The following is a 12484-nucleotide window of genomic DNA, read 5'->3' on the forward strand; positions in this document are numbered from 1 at the left end:
TTCCAGAAGTTCTAGCCCTGAAACCAAAACCTAGAAAGGAAGCTGACCATTAAGTAAGTGGACCAGAGGAACAATAGCTTAGGCATATCCTGGGGTAAGTCTGTGCCTGAGAAAACTGGAATGAAACAGACAAACCCCTTGTCCCAGGCTAACTTTCCCTTCCTGCTTGATTTTAAAATAGGACAGTGGTAAAAATGAGAATATAGAGTTTAAGTAAAAATTTTTTTTTTTGGGGGGGGGCAGTGATCTTTTTCTTCTTTAAATATTCCTAATAATCCTCAGGGCATTTTAAAAATAGAAAAATGCAGTAATGGTTCTGCTGGATCACCATTCACTCTGGGTCTCTATCAGTGCAATTAAGTTTTTATCACGACTGCGCAGTGGCAATGCCTGGCTGGAGTATGTATCTGAAACATCCTCTGTTTTGGTGCAGGCCCTTCAAGTGTGCAAAGGTTTGCAAGTAAGATCTAAACCAGTTTTTCTGTTTAACAAATACCTGATTGGGTTGTATGGAACAGGCACCAAACCATCATCTGAGTACCTAGGGTTACTATTTAAATCCAGTTCCCATTATTTTAAACATACTTCGTCAGGATTTTTTGACATTCGGAGGGCACTCTCCTTGTAAATTTCCATGTTCTCTGCTATGCTTTGTTTCTGAATATGCATAAGTTGGGTTCCCAGACATAATACCATGATGAGGGGCAGGGTCCACCACACCACCAAACAATAATCAGGAGACCAGCAGGGTGTTCGAGAATTCTACTCAATTCTGACACTATCTTCTGGGAGACAGCATTAAATTTCACAGGTTAAATGTTTAGTCCTATAAAACTGCCAACACACACACCAGACACCAGATGCAAACCCAGATTACCTGTGCTTTTGACTGACTGGCCACAACCACCAACTCAGAATCCCAATCCCAAATCCAGGCTATCACCTCTACTTCTACATACATATTGGAAGTTCCCAAAATAGCCTTCTCGGGTTCTATTAATTTGCTAGAACAGCTCACAGAATTCAGGGAACCATTTACTTACTGGATCACTGGTTTACTGTAAAAGGATAACGCAGAACAGCCAAATGGAAGAGACACATCTGGGCAAAGTACATGGGAAGGGGTGCTGAGCTTCCATGGTCTTTCCAGGAAGGCCACTCTCCCATCACCTCGACATGTTCACCAACCTGGAAACTCTCTGAAACCCAGCCTCTTGGATTTGTATGAAGGCTTTGTTACATAGCCATGATTGATTAAATCGTTGGCCATTAGCCATTAATTCAACCTCCGGCCTTTCTTCCTTCCCCAGAGGTTATGGGGAACGCATGACTAAAAGTTCCAACCCTCTAATCACATGGTTGCTTCCACTGACCCCCATCCTTAGGGGCTTTAACATAACAAAAGACTCCCCGCCAATATTTAGGAAATTCCAAGAGTTCAGGAAGCTCTGAGCCAGGAATTGTGGATGATGACCAAATAAATATGAGAAATACATTTTGGTCACTTGAATGACCAAATACATATTTCTTATAAATCACAGCATTGCAGTGCAGTTCTGGTATGTCATGGCAGGAAAACAAAAACAAAAACAAAAACTGACCAATGAAGAAGCAACCCTTGACACTGCCTAATTGCAAATCACTCTTGTTTCTTCATAATTAGACCTATGGAAATATTTATGGCAACATATATACTTTCTCTCCAAAAGGTAATATCAAGTGCTTGGTAGAAATATGAAAAGAAGCCATCATAAATGTCCTTAGCAGAGCATCAACTTATCCCAAAGAAAAGACTTAATGGAATGAACAAAGTGTGGGGAAGGGCCAAATTACAACACATCAGTTCAGTAGAATGTAGGACTCGACTATTTAGGTTAATTGTTGTACTTTGTCTTTTTTAATGCTCTAGTCTCCAATCAAAAACATTCATCGAAGTTGACGGAAAGTTAGAACATACACACATGTAGTAACTGATACAGCTAGGGAAGTGGGTAAGGCCATTCCGAAAAGAGCCAAGCAGCAGTAAACACACAAAAATTCAAAACCACTGCAAGGTTATAAACATTCCTAGCAGGAAAATCAGACACCCACTGAATGCTTTGATTTTCTCAGAGGACAAGTGGGCATTTGCCAAAGGTAATTCCTTCTTCTCTATACATCTTCAAAGGCTTTAAGACATGTAACTTTAAAAATCAATGGTACTGTAGATAAAGGGGAGCCTACTATCCATATTTGACAGATGAAGAAACGAAGAAATTGAGGTTGGTGGCTTGTCCAGAGCAGGTTAAGTGGCTTGTTAAGAACTCTAGAATCCAGGCCTCTTTGCTACAAATCCAAGCTCTGTATATCTACAACATACTCCTGTTTGCCCTTGACTGTCACAAGAACATATAACTCCTGAAAACTCTGCTTAGTGACCTGGTATCATGGATGATATATTCCTATTTGCCCTTGATCACCACATGTGCAAAAATCCCCTGAAAACTCTGCCTGGTGGCCTAGTCACATGGCCACTTCCCCAGACTACTGGCATTTGCCACTGTTACCCACTGCAGTTAACATTTCACACATTTCTTTCCTAAGCCTCCAGCATACCAGAGGCAAGAGTGGGAGAGGCAAATATAAGCAAAACAGATCAGCTTTAGTGCTAAGATAAGAACTTTCCAGCGGTGAGAAAAGAGCCAGCAATCAGTTTTAAACCTACTTTGCCAAGTGGTTCATGAGCAGCTGTAACATCTGCCTATTTTTCTCTGGGAGCCGATGAACAAGGCTATGGATTTCAGAGACCCGAGACTCCTGGTTCTCCAGTTCTGCAAAGGTAGAAGGGGGGTTATATTTGGTCAGTATCACAGCCAACTCAGTTTACAAGACAAAAATCAAAGGAAACCAAATGTTGGACACTAACAGACGGAGGATTTCTCAGAGGTTTAAGCTCCTGTTCTGTGTACTCATGACTAGAATGTCTAGACCTAGAAGTGTTTTTTAATGCTGCTTTCTGTAACAGAGGTCATTTTTTAAAAAGAGACTGTCAAAAACTGAAGCCAAAATGATGACATGGTGAAATGGAGCCAGTCGACTGCATGCTCAAAACAGGAACAAACTTGGGAGCAGCTGACTCCCTAGAGTGACAGCTTCATTTCAAGGAAAGAAGGAACTTCATGCACTCATCGAGTGATAAACAAATCGTATGTGAACAACACTGCAAGGGTCTCAAGTATCAAAACAACACCTCAAGACAGTATCAAAGAAATCAAAGGCAATGCCCAGTTATGCTCACACTATGTGTGACAGCCAACCTGGTATAGAAGAAAAGAATGGCACATAAATATGTAAATCTTTCTGCCAACCTGTAACCTAAATCATGGCCTGTCATGTTCTCTTGGGTGAACTTGGGTGAGTGACTACGTTTGTCTGGGAAATAGAATGATGGTACTCACCACACCTATTTATAGGACTGATGTGAGGGTTTAATTAGAGAATGGTTGCTATGGGTTTGGAATTTCTCTGAGAAAGGAATCACATAAACATTTTGCCCCTAGGTTTCTTCCATGTCTTTCTCCTTGTTTTAAGAGGACAACTATAAGTAGAAAAGGCCATCAGAACATTAGTTGTGACTAAATTAGGCTAGTAGTAACTACCAGAGTAAACAAACTCTGAAGGCTTAAAGGGAGCAGGTTGAGGCACAGGCTATTGGCATAATAGCACTGTGAGGTTTCATGCCAGATTTAAATGTGATAAAGAATCTACTGCACCTACAGGAGGCCTGCCCCACGTAGACAGATACTAGTGTACTTAGGGTAGCTTGCACCTAATCCCTATGTATTTTAATACCAGTAATATGATGCTAAGGACCTGTATAGTCAAAGAATGATCGGAGACTGTAAATGAAAGCCATGATAGAAAGCAGACTGGCAAGTTATATAAATGGTGTTGCTTTCAGGAAAACACTTCCAATGCTCAATTTAGGTAATGTGTAAAATTTGATTCATTCCACAAAATGCTACTTAAGGGTGGGGGAAAGCGCAAGGAATTAGAACTGCAATAATCAAATTAAGAAAGGCAAACTTGCTTTTCTCTCCTTTTCCCACCTGCAGAAACACACTTCTGAAGTGTGTCTCCTCTACTGTAAATTCAGCGTAGCAAGGCCCTTAGCAGTCCTGACTTGGTTTCGTTTTTATTCTGTCAGTCTCATGAGCGTGCATATGTAGATAGTTTATATACAGAACATGAAGGATTAAATAATATTTACTTTTATATACTGACTGTTCTTTGAAATAGAAAAATCTATTCTCTCCCCTTAAAACTGTGACAAAAAGAAAATTTACTTGCTGCTTTGATGAAACTTCTTTGAAACTGGTACATCATGAGTGGTCCTGGAAGCATTCTGGAATAAAAGGATGTACACTAGTCAGCTTAATAAAAACAATCATATTCTATCTAAACAGTAGCAGCCTAGAGACTGCCAAACTGTATTACATTTCTCAAAGGCAAAGAGCAGAGGGAAACAATGCAACTCGACTTAGTCCAACTTAGTTTCCCTTTTGAAAGGCCCTGAGATTTCACCTGAAATTTTCGTTCTCCCTCCATTTTAAGAGAATGCATACAAATGTTTCATAGTCACAACTAGAAAAACACTAATACAACAGTCTGGCACAAACCAAGAGGTTCCCTTCTCAGTCAGTGACTCACCCATCAATAAGAGCATTGTAAGATATGTCTGAAAAACAAGCAACTACCTAAGCATTTGCAAACTCTTGTCTTCCCAGCACCTTATTATTAGAATCGGTTCATCTGTAAGTACTATGAGAGACTTTTGTAGGTGTTTTTCTGGCAAATTCACTATGGAGTGCTGCTCAAGAATGCCAAGGGACTAGAACCCCTAACATTAAGCATGATACAACCAAATTTTACCTGCTATTTTTTAAAAATAGGTTTTACAAATTTACATACACAGACAACGGAAGGATGATTATCAGAGGGCAAGGGGACTGGGAGGAGGATGAAAAGGGTAAGGGGACCAAATACACGGTGATGGAGGGAGATCAGACTTGGTCTGATAAGCACACAGTGCAATATGCAGATGATGTACTATGGAACTGTACATTCGAAACTTATGTAATGTTATTAACCAATGTCACCCCAATAAATTTCATAAAAAATGTTTTATACTTGCTATTTATTAGGAAATCCGTATTGACATGTGAAAAGAAGTGCTAAATGCAAACCTCTACAATGTGGTTTTAAAGTTCAATGACAGTATTTGAGTTACAAATATTTAATGAATATGTTAAACTGTAAACTTGAGGTTTTTCTGATAGTCCAAATAATAGGCTTCTCAACAGACTATACATTATTCCTGGCTTAGATTTTATTTTGTTCTCAGGATTCCTTAAGTCAACTCTTAGTCATCCCTTGCATTACATCTTATCCTTGACTTCAAGACTCTTCCATCCCCAACAGCCAATGAAACCATCATCACCAATTCTTTTTCCTCCTTTGCTTTTGAGCCAAGAGAACCTTCACAGAACCTGTACAAAGCTAATTTTCTCATGATGATAGTTCTCCACTTTGTGTAAGACTAGACCTCTCCCACTTTCCTGTGCAAAAACCACAGTGAAGAGCTGTAATGTTCCTACCCTTCAAGTCCAGCATAAATTTCAATCTATTCATGAAACTGAGAGGTGGGCAGTTAGTCAATTGCTACTCCCTTAATGACAGAGGGAGGGGTAGGGAGGCAGCAGTAATATTGCATACATTATTAGAGGAAAATAGTCTCTTTTCCAGTAAAGTGATATTTTCTAATCTAAGCAGAGTCAAAAAGGAGTTCCATTAAGTTCTCATTGTTAAGGACAAATGTCAGCAATGTATGCTATCTGCAATGCATAAAGCTATCCAAATACATAGGGTATGTAATCATGCATTCGTGACAGAATGGGATATCTGATTCCTTGTTTTCTTAATAGAGTATTCAGGGATTTCGGGGAACACTATATTTTAGGTTTTGTTAAAGGCTAATTGTCATAATAGTTTCTTCTAAAGAACAAAGTTGCCTAAATCACTCATGGCACCACCGCACAATGGCAACCCATCAACTATGGATGATTTACAATCTGATTGACCAGCTGAGCTAAGTGCACCCACACATAGCTGTTTCCATATTTCAAACGCCCACCCAACAGCTCTCTGGAGGCTGAAAAGAAAACTGCTTTCTTCCTGACTGCCTGATTATGAGCTGGCACTCCGCCATGCAAATGGAAAGTCCCTACCTTAGGTAGGTCTTCAAAGCACTAGTGATGGTCTTGATCTCCCATTCTGCACAGATATCCGTTTCTGTTTCAGAAGCTGTTTTGGGGTCTAAAAGAAAAGACAATGTGTAAAGCAGAGCAGAAAATATAGATAAAAAACAAGCATACATAAAAGCATTCAGCCTCACTACTAAGCCAAGAAATTTAAATTAAAACAAAAATGACACCTATCTTTTGCCTATTAAATTAGAAAAACGTTTTAAAAATCCACATATCTATTACTGGCAAAAAAAAAATAAAATGCAGTGAAACTGATCCTTCTGTAATCTGCTGGAGGCAAAAGAGATAAACGCAGCAGTTTTGAAAAGCGATTTGGCAGTATGTATCAAGAGTCATAAAGATGTTTATACCCTTTGAACTGATAATCCCACTTCACATAATCTAGCCTCATGAAATAAGATAAAGCATGAGAAAAGCTACATATCCCCAAAATGTTCAACGCATACTATTTTTTTATAACAGTAGGAAAAAAAATTTAAAGAGACAATCTAAATGTCCAATGATAGAAAAATGACTAATTATGGTACATCTACTTGATAAAATATTATGTTGCCTTTACATGATAATGATGGCTATATAGCAATATGTGAAATGCCTGGATTATCATGTAATAAAAAAACCATGTAACAAAAAATAGCCCACAAGATTTAAATGTTTGTGAGAAACTCATATGAACAAAGGCTTAAAAGAAATACTCTAAAATTAATAAAATGGTGGTTATATTAGAATGATAGAATTATGGTTTCCATATTTTCTAAATTATGACTTCATTCCATTACTTTTATATATAATATATATTTTAATTGCCTTAAGCCAAGAAGCACAATGAGAACTACCATACTTATATCAGCTCCTGACCATTTCTTCTTTTGTCTCCTCTTGCACAGATTTTTAAAAAATGTGTGTATTTTAAATAAGTGTGTATTATAAGAAATGAGAAAATTCTTATAGTCTTCCTGAGCATCACACAAACAGGTGAGAATAAGAGGCAGAGTCTGGGGAGTATGACCTGCTTCACAAGCCAGCAGAACCCCATCCTACTGCTGGCAAGACAGTTGAAAATGTAGTCTTTCAGTAAATTGAAGGGAGAATCCAGCTTCCTCATAGTAAATACTAGTTCCCATTCCCTTTTGTTTCTGCTCAGAGACTCATTTTCAGTTGGACTGCTATCTTTTTCTTACACCTACTCCAAGTGCTCAGGTGAGGCTTCCCCCTTTCAGTGGTAGGGAATGAGATTCAAGACAGACCAAAGTGCAGCATCTCTCTGGACCCTGTGGCTAGTTCAGAAATGGCCCAAGAACTAAGCCAGTTAAATCAAAGAGAACTTCATTACTTTTCTAGAAGATAAAGGAAAGGCTACTTGCTATTTCCTGGTTGGTTTGCACCTGGAAGGTTATACAACTGTGCAAGGTGCCATCACATAGAGCCTGAGACTGAGTCCAACAAACAAAGCCAGAGATGGTAGAAGCAGAAAAGTGGGTCTTGATGACATGGTTTGAGCCTTTCTATCTCTCCATGCCTTTTTAATCATGTGAGCCAAAAAATGCCCCTTTTCCATAAACCAGTTGAAATCAGAATTTGTTTTCTATAATCCAAAGAGACCTAAATGATATAGCAGGTAAACAGAGATAGCCACCAGACTGTCTCTTTCTGTATAGTCTCTATGAAGAGTTCTTCCTGCAGAGCTAAAAGTCTTACATTTGGAAAGGAGAATGAGTCACAGGTGCGCACAATACATTTTCAGTACTCTGAGAAAGAACCTACTTTCATTATAGGAGGCCAAAGAGTCATGAGTGGCTTAAGGATTTAGGCTCTATGTGTTTGCAAGTAACTATGGGCAATAATGAAGTCTGTCATGTCACATGAAACCAACAAGGAAGAACCTAAAAAGCATGATTTTATTTCTAGGCCCACACAACAGTAAACTCCACAGAGTTCTATCACAGCAAATTTCTGAAAAGTGAACAAAGTGTGATTTTTCCAAATATCTAAAACTGCTGTAGCTTTACTTCTTTTCTTGCTTTGTCATCTTACACTGTTACTGGTTTTTTCCTGCAGAAGTATATGTACTAAAAAACTTCGCTTAACCTGACCTTTTCCCCTCCCATGACCAAGACACATGGAGCGCTGCCATCTTGCGTGGTTCCTAGATACAAGACAAACGTTACTGTACATTTTTCTGAGGAACAAACCAACTTCTACCCAAGAAGAGTGAACATGACACTAAACAAGCAGCAGTTGGCAGGTCTGGGAGTTATGAACTGTTCCATGAATCACATTTAGCAAACTAATGATTAGCTTCCACTTATTCAGGCTCTGTTACCATAGGAATATTGTGTAACATTACAGAGAGGAGAGTCAAATTACAGCCAGGTTAAAGGGCTTTTTATAGCACTGATGAGGCAAGGCTCATAACTTGAGCATGTCCATTTTAATTCATTTAATATCCAAACTAAATTGAAGACAGCCTCACAGGCTACCTCATTCTCAGAAAGTGCCGCCGATGTCCACACCTCCCTTCTGTTAATGCTCCCCTCACTAATAGAAGCCTCCTGGTAGCATCTGAACAAGATGTGAAGATGTAATGTAAAATTTTCGTCAGAACTCGGTACTTTTCTTCCTACCATGTCATTTGATCATTGCAGTGCTTAGTAAAACTGACATAAACTAGAGGAGCAATCCAACAAACAAAAAAGCATCCTGTGGGTAGAATGAAATGAGTGTATTTCCTCCTCTACCTACTCCAACACAAATTTGGAAAAACAGGAGACAGACTAGAAGCAGTGGTGACAAGGTGAGGTGGTCTTAGAGCTCTCACACTGGGTCAGTCCAAAGATCCATCTAGTACACTGTTGTGCTGCTGACAAAAATACGAAGGACCTTCGGGAGGAAATGATTAGGAAAGTCACTTGCGTATTCTAAATTTCCTCATTATAATTTTTTCTTTAACTGAGAAGGTAATATAAGCACAAAATAAAAAAAAAAAATTCAAGCAAAACAAATAGATATACATTAAAAAGGTTCACCTTTCCTCTGCTAGGGGCAACTGCTGATATTAGTTGTATACCATCTCCAACAGTATATGCATGAACAAGTAAGATACGATTACACACATCTTTGTAAAAACACAAACAGAAGCACTCTATACATGTCATTCTGTGCACTGTTATTTTCATTTAACAATAGCTTAAGAAATTGTTCCATATCAGTACACAAATATATCTACTTCACAGTACTTTACTGTACCATAGTTAAATGTCTCATTTATGGAAATTAAGATTGTTCCCTGCTTTTGCTATAATAAACAATAATATTTTTACATGTCTTACCTGTAGAAAAAATTCCTTGAAGTGGAACTTCTGGGTCAAAAGTATGTGCGTTTTTGATTTTGAAATACATTGCTCAACTGCCCTTCAGAGGTTGTACCCACTATATTTAAGTATGAGAGTGACTCCTTCACTAGATCCTTGACGTCATATGATTGAACACTGATCCTAGCCAATCTGATAGGTTTAAGAAAAGGTTATCTGACTGTTTTAATTTGTACTTCAATAAGAAGGAAGACTGAGAATCACTTCCTATGTTTAGATTCAAGTCTACTGAGGTATAGTCACACTTTAAGTATATATTTCCATAATTTTAAAAAATATTTTTATTTTTCAATTACAGTTGGCATACATTATACAGTTTAAGGTGTACACAGTTCCATAATTGTTGACAAATATAATCATGTAACTAACACCACAATCAAGATATAAATAATTTCCATCAGCTTCAAAAATTAGACTGTGCCCTTTATAGTCAATCCCCCTCCCTTCACCTCCAGCCCCCTGGAATCGCTTTCACATATAGAATACTTTTGAAATCCATTCAAGTTGTTTATGTACCAGTAGTTCAATCTTTTTATTACTGAGTAGTATTCAATTTTATGGATATGCCACAATTTATTTATCCCTTCACTAGCTGATGGGCATTTATGTTGTTTCCAATTTCGAGCTGTTATGAATAAAGTTGCTATAAATATCTGAATACAGGTCTTTATATATGGACTACATTTTCATCTCTTCGGTATATACCTAGCAGTGGAACTGGGTAAAAATAAGTAAGAGTGGGTCATATATTGAGTACAATTAACTTTAGCAGAGACTGCCAAATTATTTTCTAAAACAGCTGAGCCATTTTGCATTCCCACTGGCAACGTGAGAACTGCTTCACATCTTCATCAACACATGATATAGTCATATGTTTAAAATGGAAATTTTAGCTATTCTAGTAGGCATGTAGTGATAATGCATTTTTTAAATTTGCTTTCCCTTAATGACTAATGATGTTGGTCATCATTGCATGTGCTTTTTGGCCATTTGTATATTTTCTCTGGTGAGCTGTTTGTTCAAATCTCTTGTCCATTTTAAAAACTGGGCTGTTGTTTTATTATTACTAAGTTGCGGGAGTTTTTTTTAATATATTCTGGATACAAATCATTTATAAGACATATTTTGCAAATACTTTCTTCTGATCTGTAGTTTTTTTCTTTTCTCGCTATCTTTTAAAGAGAAGAAGTTTTTTATTTGAATAATGTTCAGTTTATCAGATTTTTCTATTATGGTTCCTGCTTTTGTGTTTCATCCAAGAAATCTTTTCTAAACCAAGGTCACAGAGATTTTCTCCTGTTTTCTTCACGAAGTTTTATAGTTTAAGCTCTTAGGTTTAAAACTATAATCCATTCCCAGTTAATCTGTATGGGTCCTATTTCTGGTTTCTCTTGTCTGTTCCAGAGACCTACATGCCATTCCTTATGTCTTGCTTAAAATACTGTATGGTCTTGCTTTCCTGCATTTAAACAGTTGTATTTTGTTTTCTGTCTTTTTCTAAAATCTTCTTGAACCTTTTATATCTCCATTACGTCTTTGAGGAAGAGGTTTATATAAGTATGCTATGCTCTACATAAACAAGACCTCTTTTCACTTATCCTACAGGTAAGGCTTTCGAGATTAGATTTAAAATTTAGCAATCTGAGAAGCAAATTTGTTTACTCTAGCAAATTATTTTCTCATTATGAAAGTCACACATCTTTTAAAAACTTTAATCACTTATTATATCTAGTATCCACAAATCCAGAGTACCTCTAGCCACTCCTGTTCTGACATCTAAAACCTCTTATTCTCTCAAGTCCCTGTCTGAGGAGAACCTACTTGAAACCTCCCAATAAGCAAAAGTGATGGTGGGAATAGCAGAGAGGAAGGTGAGTTTCTGAGGTCTCCATCCTCTGGGAACTCAAGATTGTGGTTAGAAGTGACCTTACTAGCTTCCAGAAGGATCAATCCCCATCCTAACAATCTACTATTTCAAAGTTGTCATCATTTGTCTGCTCCCCTTTACAGATGAATAAAATTAGAAATTCACTTTTTGCATAGCTCTGCTGCTTCTACAAGGCTATGGTCTTCAAAGTCTGGGGCTGTGTCTACCCTTTACTAAATAAACCTTCAAGTCTTGAGAGTTGTCATGAAGAATGTCTATCACTTTAGGATTTCTTCTGAAGGAAGTCCTCACTTGCTTTTATTTATGCTATTTTGTGACAAGGTGTAGGAATGAAGGGCACAGAAAAAGGGAATACAGACATTCAAGGTCCAGGATTTGTAAGGAAGAATAGTTCATGACTAGATCGGAGATCAGTGGGTGAGGCATGTTACTATAATTTGGTGCTTTAAAACACTGCAATTTAATATCTTCCATGTCTTCTCTGTAGCACCAACCTGGCTTTAAACATTAGTTTAAAAAAAGGAAAAAGTTATAGAATAAGATGAGAAAAATAACACCGAATTTGCATTCCTTTACCATCAAGGTAAAATACTAATAAAGACATGCAAAAAAAAAAGGAACACGAAGTTTCAACAGCACGGAAAAATGGGTTCACTGTTAACGTTCTGCCTGTCACCAAAGGAATACCAACTAGGCAAAGCTCAGACGAAGGAATGAGGAAAATCCAATTAGGGGAACAATGATATAGGCCACAGCCCTTCACCCACCCTACAGTATAGCCAAAGCCATGCCAGGAAGGGATGCCACATGTATGGCCTCCATCCCAGCACACTCACTGGGGGAAGCTGCTTTCTGGAGTGGACAGAATCATCCTAAGATTACAATATGGACAGTGAAATTAGACTGGGGACAGAGGTGGA

General features: G+C 37.9%; 1 protein-coding gene across 3 annotated transcripts in view; it reads right to left on the reverse strand.

Moving 5' to 3' along the window:
* Positions 1-12484, reverse strand: part of ARHGAP26 (Rho GTPase activating protein 26) — a 384667-nt gene that overhangs the window by 140969 nt on the left and 231214 nt on the right. For all 3 annotated transcript variants that reach the window (XR_001594606.2, XM_016126539.2, XM_016126542.2), the window contains exons 15-17: positions 6267-6354; positions 4326-4384; positions 2705-2810 (exon numbers count right to left, since the gene is read on the reverse strand). Coding sequence is in view for 2 of the 3 variants with exons in the window: in XM_016126539.2 (XP_015982025.1) it covers positions 2705-2810; positions 4326-4384; positions 6267-6354 (253 nt within the window). In the remaining variant the exon portion in view is untranslated. The remainder of the gene's footprint in view (positions 1-2704; positions 2811-4325; positions 4385-6266; positions 6355-12484) is intronic.

Source organism: Rousettus aegyptiacus, unplaced genomic scaffold (genome assembly GCF_014176215.1).
Source record: "Rousettus aegyptiacus isolate mRouAeg1 unplaced genomic scaffold, mRouAeg1.p scaffold_m13_p_7, whole genome shotgun sequence".
NCBI lineage: Eukaryota > Metazoa > Chordata > Mammalia > Chiroptera > Pteropodidae > Rousettus > Rousettus aegyptiacus.